At 52.3% G+C, this 11,080-nt stretch overlaps 2 protein-coding genes across 2 annotated transcripts; both read right to left on the bottom strand.

Annotated features, from left to right (window-relative positions):
* Positions 1-51: 51 nt before the first annotated feature.
* MONBRDRAFT_24452 (uncharacterized protein) lies at positions 52-1,174 on the bottom strand (the record flags this gene model as incomplete). Its single annotated transcript, XM_001744559.1, has 1 exon — positions 52-1,174. A coding segment is annotated over one exon (1,123 nt), but the record flags the coding sequence as incomplete, so codon positions are not given.
* Positions 1,175-8,980: 7,806 nt separating this feature from the next.
* Positions 8,981-10,632, bottom strand: MONBRDRAFT_24449 (uncharacterized protein; the record flags this gene model as incomplete). The annotated part of the gene is made up of 5 exons (XM_001744558.1): positions 8,981-9,032; positions 9,067-9,493; positions 9,572-10,256; positions 10,332-10,436; positions 10,561-10,632. 5 exons carry the CDS (start codon positions 10,630-10,632, stop codon positions 8,981-8,983), a joined length of 1,341 nt encoding a protein of 446 aa, XP_001744610.1.
* Between the last annotated feature and the right edge of the window lie 448 nt (positions 10,633-11,080).

Here is an 11,080-nt window from a genome sequence, read left to right as displayed (position 1 = left end):
AGCACACATTACAAGCCGGCGCTCCTGCGGCTGCACAAATGTGGCCCTCACCATCCAGCAGCCAGCCAAGCTCAAAGGTCAGGCAGCGCTTCATGCTTGCAAATGGCTGCAGGTCTTCCGAAACCGCTGTGCCTGGTGGTATCCATAGCGTGGCCTTGCCACCCCGTCGGTCGCGGCCAGCCCGGCCAAAGGCCTGCGACAAGGTGTAGCCGTTGTAGCCGCTGCCAAACCAGATCACCTTCCGGACGTTGGGCATGTCCAAGCCCGCGCCCAAGCAGCTTGTGGCCACCAAGACCAAACTCTGCGTGCCGCTCCTCCACTGCTCAAGAGCGGCTCGTGTGTCTTCGGCTGACATGTCAGCATCCACGGCCAGCGACTGCTCGTGACCCAACGTGCGTGCCAACTGAGTCGACAATGCCTCAACCTGCTTCTTCGTGTCACAAAAAATCAGCATGCGATCCACGCGGCCCTCTTGCTCCAACAGGTCGTAGTGGCGTTCCACAAACATCTCAAATGCCTTTGTTGTTCCTTGTTGCACCGCTAGCCGAAGATCGGTTCGCATGGTTGGCATACGAAAGGTCTGGTACGAAGCGTCCTCCGTGCAATCCAGCTGTTGGAGCAGAGCCCGCTCATCTTTGGGGCAAAGCGTGCCAGTCAGGCCCACACACTTGACTGATGGGTCTTGGCGAAGATGGTCCAGCCGGCTTGGGCAGCGAACAAGACTCCCTCGATAGCTGGTGTCCACGAGCATTGTGTGAACCTCGTCCATCACCAGCATGGCCAGACGCTTCTGCTGCACGAGAGTTTGCACCCACCTCATCCCATAGCCAACCAAAAAGTCGACCGTCATGACAATCACTTGAACGTTGACTTGCATGTCGCGGCCATCATTCTTAGCCCACTGCGATACAATGTCTGCCTGCTCGAAGCGGCGGCACAAGTCTCTGGCAAGCTCACGAAGCGGGACTACCCACACCACGACCTTGCGTGGCTGGAGGTGAGCGAGTGTACACAGCGTCTTGCCCATGCCCGTCGGGGCCACGGCCAACAGCCAGCCGTCCTGGGCTTCGTGCCGAGTCACAGCCTGTGCCAATCGATACTGATCCCAGTCGCGAAATGTTGTCTTCCACGCTTGCCGCACACATCTCATACTCTTCCTGCTGCGTTTGGTCATTGTGCTGGCTTGGCTCTTGCTGCAAGGCCGTCGACGCAGCCTCTTCCACGGCTCGCGGCACGGCAACTGGCATGGACGATTCGGCTGCCTCGGCTTCGTCTAAATCCAACCCGGCAATGATATCGTCAATGTCATCCTCAGCATCAAGGCAGGCTTCAACCTCGGGATCTGTTTGCGTGCCCACGGTCGCTTACACCTGTGTGCTGACGTTTCTGACCCGAGACGACTGGATGACCACCTGTTTATGAACCACTTGTTGCACGCAGGTCTGCCCATCCACGGCCTCGGCTTGGATCTGATCCTCTACATCTACCAGCTTCATGAGCTTGTGCCATTCTTCAGACACAAACTGGTGGCCATACTGTGCTTCACTGGACACAAACTTGTGATCGAGCTGCGTGCGGCCATAGACGTTGCGTGCCGTTCTGCCTGCATGCTGGCTTTGAGAGTGTGCCACATTCAACGCCCCCAATGAAGGCTCGGGCGTATGATGCAACACCAGTGTACGCAGCCAAGCCACACTCATGTGCCGCCATGCGCTGACAGTGATGCTGGTTCCAAGAAACCGCTTGGTCACGGCCTGGATGGTTTGGTAGACTTGGCGTGGACGTCGCTCTTCAGTCTGGGTCGCGCCTTCGCTTCTGCTGACGACGCAGTTTTACCCACACTTGTAGCCAGCCAACGCACCTAGGACCCCAGTCACGTCTAAATTCAACTTAGTGACGATGCGAAGGAGGCATGAGAGCGCTGTATAGCTTTTCAAGTTTGTACCAGCACAGATATCTCACAAGCTGACTTGCAAAGACACCAAGAACCTTGGCAACCAGACACACATTTACTGCATCCAATTGTCAGAATACCCGAGCGTGACCGGAACTGATCGCTTGCATGTTAAGACCGCCGCTCAATGCCCTCGTCGCCAGCTCGTGCAGCGCCACAGCCGACACTGCCGAGATGCAATCGTCATTTTTTGATGCCATAGTGAATAAAGTCGAAGCGGTTTCCCACTTTTTTTTCCGATGGTGGTCAGACTGGTTTGCTTCAGACGTTTGGCAAAGCCCGCCGTGAACATTAACTTTATTTTCTGTTTGCATAGCGATCGACAAGCCAACCACAAGCGTCACGCATTTCAATTTTTACGTGCTGCTTGAGCGGCGGCCGTTAGAGCGGCCACGCGGTCACCAAGGGTTTGCAGATCTTGGATATTGAACAATTGAGGATCCACGCGCCAGCCGACGCTACAAAGAACAGCAGCAGCGCACCGCCAGCGTCTGGCCTGCTCCGCATGAATCAAGCCTTGAACTGGCACCACGTTGAAATTCGATGAGAACAAGACGATAGAGACAATCACATTGGCTACAGGTTCGCACCATAGGAATCTGAAGTTTGATAGGAGCAAGGAGTACGGGTTGCGCGCAATAGCTCTTCATCAGCTATGAAGTGAAGCAGATTTATCGGTGAGCAAGCCTGACTCTGCAATCAGTACCGAAAAGTAAAAAAGCCCACCTCCAGCTTCATGGGACTCCTGCTAAGGAGCAGATCCAAGGGCCGTGCGCCCGTCTATTTTAGGATGTGATCTGTTTGTGGTCAATTCACAAAGCAAACAGAGGAAATTGAAACGGGAAAGGTACAAAGTAAAATGCCACTTCCGGTCTACAGGACCGTACTTATATCTCGGTGGCAGGAACAATCACAATGTTCTACAGGCTTCCTTGACGAGCGCCGTCAAGGATCATCAGACATCATCCTGGACTGATATCTTCCAGAGTGTTCCAGCAGCTTCTGGACATACGTCTATGCTTGTAGTCCAATAGTCTACCACGGCAGGCCATCAGATATCAATCGCCGGTGCAGCAGAACAGCTCAAAAGTACAGCATCGCGCTTACAAGATCTCTCATATCCGGGTTGGCACCGTGCCGCAGGAGTTGATGGATACTCTTTCGGCTGGCAGACAAGGCAATGCAGGCTTCATGAAGTGGCGTTTGGCCGTTCTATGTTATTATCAACATTCGGCAACATGAGATATGAGTTTGTCGCGAACGGAAGCTACAGCAGGAATCAAGATGAAATGCAGGGAGCACCGACGAAGAGTGGACAAAAACGGGAAAAAAAGAGGGATAGTGACAAAGAAGACAGGAGTTGGCCAAATGAACGCGCACAAGGGGTAGGGTGTAGAGTGGAGAGAACCGGTGCAAACGGGACGAGCAGCGAAAGCAGCAGCAGCAGCAGCCAAAGGAGAGGGAGGAGGGGGATAACCTACTTGTACTGACGTCTTTCGTGGCGTTGGTATCAACACTGTGCTTCAACAGCACCTCCACCACCTCGATATGGCTCTTTCTGCAGGCCCAGTGCAGTGGTGTCCGGCCATCCTGTGGGATGATGCATCGTCATGACATACAGGTAAGCATCATCATCAGCATCATCATTTGGTACAGTCATGCGCCATCGTAGGGGGGGTCAAAGAGGGTATATTCTGCACTGACGTTGGCCTTGACGTTGGTATCAACACTGTACTTCAACAACATCTCCACCACCTTGGCATGATCGTTGTTGCATGCATAGTGTAGTGGTGTATGGCCATCCTGTGAAATGATGAATTGGCACGGCGTACAGGTACATTATCATCATCATCATCACCATCATCATCATCATCATCATCATCATCATGAAGCTCAGGTGAGTATCATCATAGGAGGGTCAAGGGAAAAGAGGGAAGTTCCGTACTGACCTTGTTCTTGGCTTCATTGTTAACACCGTGCTTCAACAGCAGCTCCACCACCTCGACATGACCCTTCATGCACACCCAGTGCAGTGGTGTATCACCATCCTGTGGAATGATGCATCGGCATGGCGTACAGGTGTTAGCGTCAAATCCGTGCTTCCACGCATTTGAGCACTCCCACTGCTTTCACACACACTCAGCATCGGTCGCTATGGGTCTTCCTATTGGTATCCCATAGCTGCGACGACCTCACACTGACACTGTGGGGCGGGATCAGTGGCCTTACTAAAAGGGGGGGCGGGGGGCGGGGAGGCAGACAGCAAAGCTTTTAATAAAAAATGCACTGGCGTCGCCACAAAGTCTCCGACCAAGAGAGTCCCGTACCAAACAAAAGCGATCAAGCACCACACTCAAAAAAAAAAGCAAGACACGTCAGACAGCCCTCTGATGCCGATATCCGTACGAATGCCGAAGAGGGGATAAAAAAGGGGCAAAGCAAAAGAGAAGGCTGAAAAATGCAGCACATGCTATGAAATTTTCAACCTGTTTTTTTTTCCCTTGTTGATGGGATGTCTAAAAATAGGTCAAAACGGTCATACGAAGCGCTGCAAAGCACATTGACCTGTAATACCTCGATTTAAGTTCAAAACGGCAGCCGATGAGCAGCCCCTTTATAATCCGTCTGCCGTGGCAGCTGGCAGATGCTCCGAGCTCGTTGGCTACCCGGTTTAACACCTCCAGCCATATCAATCTCATCTCACAGCCCGCATGTGCATTTCTGACGGCGAGCGGGCCGACAAAATTTTTTTTGCAGCGCATGTCCAAAGGGAACGAGCAGTTAAGCATGAACTCTTTCCGTCGCTGCAATCGACCGCCACTGTAAGAAGTCTTTGACCCCTTTGGCAGTCGGCAAGCCCGTGCGGTGAGGTCTGGTCACTGTGAATGCTTGCCAACCGCAGCTGGGTCAATTGACTCCAAGACACCATTAAAGCTTTCGCTCCATCCCGACGGACGTCTCTCAAATCTCTCTCAAAACGCTTCCTCAAATCTATGCGCTTCCTCTCGACCCAAAGCCGACCTCCAGACATGCTGGAGCCTGACAAAGTCCGATACATGATGACAGTAAAAAGTCTTGAGCTATTTTTTCGGTGCTTCTTGTGCTTCTTCATGTCTTTTTATTGTGCTTGCGCTTGCTTCGTTGATCCCCGGGCGAGCCGCCCTCATCAGCAGCTCGCGCAGTGCCGCAGCCACCACTACCGAGACGTTGCCATCATGAGATGTCATAGTGAATGAAGACGAGGCGGTTTCCCGCTTCTTCTCGGTGGTTGCTGGATTGTTCTACTTCTGACGTTCGACAAACCCCTGCTCGTTGACTTCATTTTCTGTTCACATAGCTGTTAGAATATGATCTGCCTGTGGTCAATTCACAAAGCAAACAGAGGAAACAGAAACGGGAAAGGTACAAAGTAACAACATGCCATTTTCGATCTACAGGACCGTACTTATATCTCGATGGCAGGAACAATGACGAAGTTCTACAAGCTTCCTTGAGGACCGCCGCCAAGGATAATCATACATCTTTCTGCAATGGTTAATCACGATTGCCAGGTTTAGTATCTTTTTTTTCTTGCCCAAATGTGGCATTGGTTGATCAGCAGTGTCATTTTTTGGGCAAGTCAGACGTGCAGCGCAAAACAAAGGGTCTGGATGAGCCAGTGAAATCCAGTTCATCACAAGCCCGAGCGAAAAAGATGCGGCACAAGGGTCATTGCCTAGTAGAATCACAAACCAAATCCTTGGCCTCAGCATCGGCGTGGTGCTCCAGAAGCAGCTGTACAACCTGCACATGACCGCGTTTGCAGGCAATTTGCAGTGGTTCGCAGCCATTCTGTTTTTTTTTAGGAGGGGAGGGGGGGTGAGCGTCGAGTGTGCCGGGGTAAATTGAAGGAACGACTACTCAAAGCCGCTTGATCGTGCCAGGGGGGCAGAGGCGCAATAGCAGGGATGGGTGATGGTCGGTTTGAAGCCACAACATCAGGAAAGGGAAAAGGCGGTAGATACAGCGGAACAGGGTGGGGTGCAGGGAGCACTCATAAAGAGCAGGCGGAAAACGGAAAAAGAAGAGGGGAGCAAGAAAGAAGAAAAAGAGCAAGAGGCAGGGCAGACGCGCACGGTGGGCAGGGTGAAGGAGAGGGACGGGGCAAAGGCGACGAGCAGCGGGAGCAGGAGCAGCAGCCAGAGGGAAGGAACAAAGAGAAAGGAACTGCACTGACCCTGTCCTTGGCTTCAGAAACCGCACCGCTTTTCAACAACGCCTCCACTACCTCGACACAGCCGCTCTTACAGGCTCAGCGCAGTGGTGTATCGCCAAACTGTGGGAGGATGCATCACGTACAGACACAGCATCATCACCATCATCAGGTACAGGAATACCATCGTAGAGAGGACAAGCGGAAAGAGGGAGATACTGTACTGACGATGTCCTTGGCTTCAGCATCAGCACCGTTCTTCAACAGTATTCCCATCACCTTGATATGACCCTTATAGCAGGCAGAGTGCAGTGATGTCCAGCCACCCTGTGGGATGATGCATCAGCATGACGTACAGGTACAGCATCATCATCATCGTCGTCGTCTCGTACAGGTGTACCATCATCGGGAGGACAAACGGGAAGAGGGAGGTCCAGCACTGACGATGTTACTGGCTTCAGCATCAGCACCGTTCTTCAACAGTATTTCCACCACCTTGTCTTGACCCTCATAGCAGGCCCAGTGCAGTGGTGTATCGCCAACCTGTGGGACGATGCATCAGCATTACGTACATGTACATCATCATCATCATCATCTCGTCCAGGTGGACCATCATCGAAAGGACAAGCGGAAAGAGGGGGGTGCTGTGCTGACAATGGTCTTGGCTTCAGCATCAACATTGAGCTTCAACAGCATCTCCACCACCTTGACATGACCGCGTTCGCAGGCCTTGTGCAGTGGCGTCCAGCTATCCTGTGGGATGATGCAAACATGCAGGCATGTGTGATAAGAATACTGTATATTCAAAGTTTGTACGAATGTCACGCAACATCACAAACAGCAAACGTACTTCGATGGACTTGGCAACATCTCGAATACGTTGTTCGTCAAAACTGCTTAACAGCGATTGTAGATCTGAACCACCCGCATCGTACAGCTGCTGTCCATCATCATTCATGGTAACGGTATCATCCGTTTCAAACCGCTCTTTGCTTCTCTATCCCCCACCAATCTTTTGAGCTCGGGGTGAGCGTAAACTCCGTGCTGGCCGTCGAGCCTGACACCCCTCCAAGTACAAGTTGTCAATGTTGTACGGTTTGACGTGCGCACAGTTTCCATAACGGCAGCCGGACGTCGGGCCTTGCTCTTCTCTGTGTGGTGCACCAAGCAACCTGCGTGTCCAGGTGAACTTGGGTTGGGATTAGCGCATGCTGACGACTGTGAGGCAAGGTCACGGGGAAGAGAAAAAGTGACAACGATGCTCTCAACCAAAACGTTCCGGCGTCGACACAAAACCTCAACCAGAAACTTCCCGTACCAAGCACGACTGATCAAGCACGATCAACCACCACACACAGGCAAGTCACGTCAACCAGCTCGCTGACGCCGATGTTGAAACCAATGTCGCAGAGGGAAACAAGAGTCAAAAGCAGAAGAGGAGGATGAAAAATGCGACACATGCATGTGGGATGTTCCAACTTCCTTTTTGTTTTGGTTGATGTTATGTCTAAAAATAGTCAAAATGGTCATGCGAACAAAATCCGAAGCGCTGCAAAACTGGGGCCTGTACACATTCGTATACTACACCTTTGTCTGTCGTGGCAGCAGCATAATGGAATACGCGTGGTCCACGTTGGTGTTCAAAACTCCCTTCGCGTCATGATTCTCTTGTGTGCCTCGGGCCCGTCCATCTTTAGAGGCAAGCCACCAGGCATGCTTTGCCAGCCCTCTTCCATGTGTCGAGGAAGAGCTAAAGCAAAGCTGTGGGCGTCCAGCAAAGAGAGCGCGGCGTTGGCGACCCGATTTACCCCCTCTTGGTACATCAAACTCATCTCGCACTAGGACCCTTCTTGGCGGGGAGCGAGCCAAATCAAGTTCAAAGGAAACAGTCAAGTCAATTGAATGATATCTGAGATCTTCTTGTCGCTGCAAAAAAACTGCGTTTTTTTGCTGCAATCGACTAAAGTCTTTTGACCCCTTCTGTAGTCGGAAGGCCTGAGCGGTGAGGCTCAGATCATAACAGAGCGCTCAAGCCGGTTGAAACCGGCTGGGAGGTGCGCGGATGTATATGCGCCACACACGGGTCGCAGCGGGGGAAAGTCACAAACATTGCCCGCTCTCCTCATGGGCCTCACACATCTTATCTTCTTCATTGGAAGCGTCCTCAGGCTCGGTCCTCGACACCACCGCATGAGCAGCCAAGACAACAAAAACGTTGAGCCGCATCAAACTCGCTTCGGCTCGACCGAGGAGAAACGGAGCAAGGGCAAGAAAAAGCATCAGAAGGACTATCATGGTGAACGTCACGAACGCAATTACGTGGCTTTCCTGCTGGTCAAAGCAGCAGCTGCTCTGACTCCGAGATCAAAGTGCTTTCTATCCGTGCTGTCTCAGTCAACGCTGTACTGAGCTTTGGGATGTGTCATGGCGCCCGTGGCTTGGAATATATGTCACAGTCAAACGTAGGGGATAGAGGGCTGGTCGTCGCCCGCACCTTTCGCGCAGCCGAGAACGCAGCCTCAAGCACGGCTTGCGGCACCACAGCTGACACGGACGATTCGGCTACCTCAGCCACGTCCAAAACCAACCCGGCAAAGGTGTGGTCACTGTCACCCTCGGCATCATCCTCAAGATCTGCTTGCGCGCCCACGGTCTCTCGCACCTGTGTACTAGCGATGAGCACGTACATTTGCGCCACTGGTCGCACTTAGCATTGTCGCAGCTTGAGGCTTATTTCACCAGCTTGAAGAGCTTGTGCCACGCTTCGGACACATATTGGTGGCCCGTGTGTCGCCATGCTCTGACAGAGATGCTGGTACCAAGAAACTTCTTGGTCACGGCCTGAATAGTTTGATAGACTTGGCCTGGGTGAAGCTGTTTTTCGAGCTGCATCGGCACAATATTGAATAGCAGCTCATACGTGCCCTCCAGTTCGACACGCTTGGCAGCTCGCAACAAATTATCGTGCTGGTCGTCAACAGAACCAACGTTGTCGGGCTCGATCGAATCTTCGGCCTCCATCGCGTCTGCTTCAAGCTCATCTTGCTCCTGTTCTGTCAAAGGGATGGGATCTATTGTCGAGGACGTGATCAATTCGCCCCGCTCTTGCAAATAATCAATAAACAGCTCCTCCAGCGGCTTGCACAAAAGCAGGTACGCCATCATGACCGCACTGGCCCGCTTGTCCATGTAGTGCGTAGCATGCCACTCGCGGTTGCTGATCCGTGTAGTTTTGCCGCGTCGCGCCACAACCGCCAAGCGATCTCCAGAAAAGAACACACTCCGGGGGCTGGCAGGAGAGTCACGATAAAAAAGACTCGAGTAAACCACTGCACGCACCGACAGACCTATACACAGGTGGGTGTATGGTGAGACTGCACCGCGTTCAATCAAATCGCTTCTAACACTCAGACGATCAGACGTACCAGTTGACAGGTGTGCATAGGTCAATGCCAGGCGATTGAACTCTCGCAGGGAGCAGATCCAGCGCCACACTGGTTCCACGCTGAACTTGCCAGGGGCATTGGGCGAGGTAAACTCCTTGACCAGCTTTGGAGTTTCCAAGATGTGCTTCAGCAGCATTGTGTAAAAGTCATTGCCGTCAATATCCTTCAAATCCTGGCCTACCCAGGACTGAGGGGGTTCGGGTTGATGAGAGTCCCGCAGCAAGGGCAAGACAGCGTAAACCCGCTTCTCCAGCCCCGAGTTGAAGAGTAGCTCCGTGGTGAGAGTGTCGTCCATTTCTGCTCGCAAAGCTCGTAGACCTTTCCCAAGGTCACCCACGTTCATTTGAACGCCATTCACTGTTAAAGCTTGCAACTCCTGTTCGGGGGCTGGCCGCGTTCTAAACACCACGTCAGCACCAAGCGTGCCCTTTTTCGAGGTGCGTTTGCGACCAGATGTCACTATAGCAGAGCTACGAACGTTCAGCTTGGCAGCGGGGTCCTTTATCACAGGCCCGTGCTTCGTTTTGAGATGCCGCCTGATGCCCTCACCCCAGGCATAGTTTTTTTTGCAGTTGATAAATGGACAAAAGAATCTGTCATCGAGTGCTCTTTTTAGAAGGAACGTCCTTTGACCAATGGTGATCCACGACTCCTGCTGATGATGCTACCAGTTGGTTACAAACCGAAGTGAGGCTGTGATAGGTCGCATGAAAGGAAACGTCCACCGCACGAGGCCCACCTTGCGATGATGATTCTCCCTGTCCTTCTGATTTTTGAACGTGAGCGAACATTTTGGGCATACAATCAGCGGCTCTCTGCCTTGAGCGTCAATGAAGCATCCAAGCTGCGCCATGTGATGATGATTGTTTGAGCCGACTGAACCCGAAAAGCTGCGACGGCCAAGGGTGGCCAGACCGACGTTTCCACCCAAGAACGAGGAGGTGAGCGTGGTGGCCCACAGAACTAACCTGCGTTCGAGGCATGGCCTGCAACTGCTTGTTGGCCTCAGCCACCACCGTCTTGTTGGGCGCGACAGACATGCTACTGGACTCGAATGCTCCTGCTCCGCTGAAGCATATGGGAAGGATGTGGAGGCTTGCTGTCGTCGGCGGGCAATACTTTGGTGGTGTGTGGCAGACAAGGGTGATGCCCTGCGGAGAAGAGCACACACAGCTCGAGAAAAAAAAAAATGATGAACCAGAACTACACACTTCTTTACACACAAACACACACAACTTCTACGAGATCTCCGATTTTTCTTAGCTGCTCCCTTGCTGATAAACAGCTTTCTTCTGCGATTTCCCCAGATTTTACTACAAAACATGCTATCTGCATCTTCCTTATATTTGACCACAAAACCTCGAAGGATTTACGTTGCGTAACATTATTCAACGGCAAAAGTGTATGCACAAAGCTGTACAGTTGATACAATTAGTCTTTTGCTCAAGAACACCTGCTCGGCCCGGGTCGCCGCTTGCAAGAATCCGA

The sequence above is a fragment of the Monosiga brevicollis genome, genomic scaffold, assembly GCF_000002865.3.
Source record: "Monosiga brevicollis MX1 MONBRscaffold_6 genomic scaffold, whole genome shotgun sequence".
Classification (NCBI taxonomy): Eukaryota; class Choanoflagellata; order Craspedida; family Salpingoecidae; genus Monosiga; species Monosiga brevicollis.
This window is presented reverse-complemented; position numbering and strand designations above follow the sequence as displayed.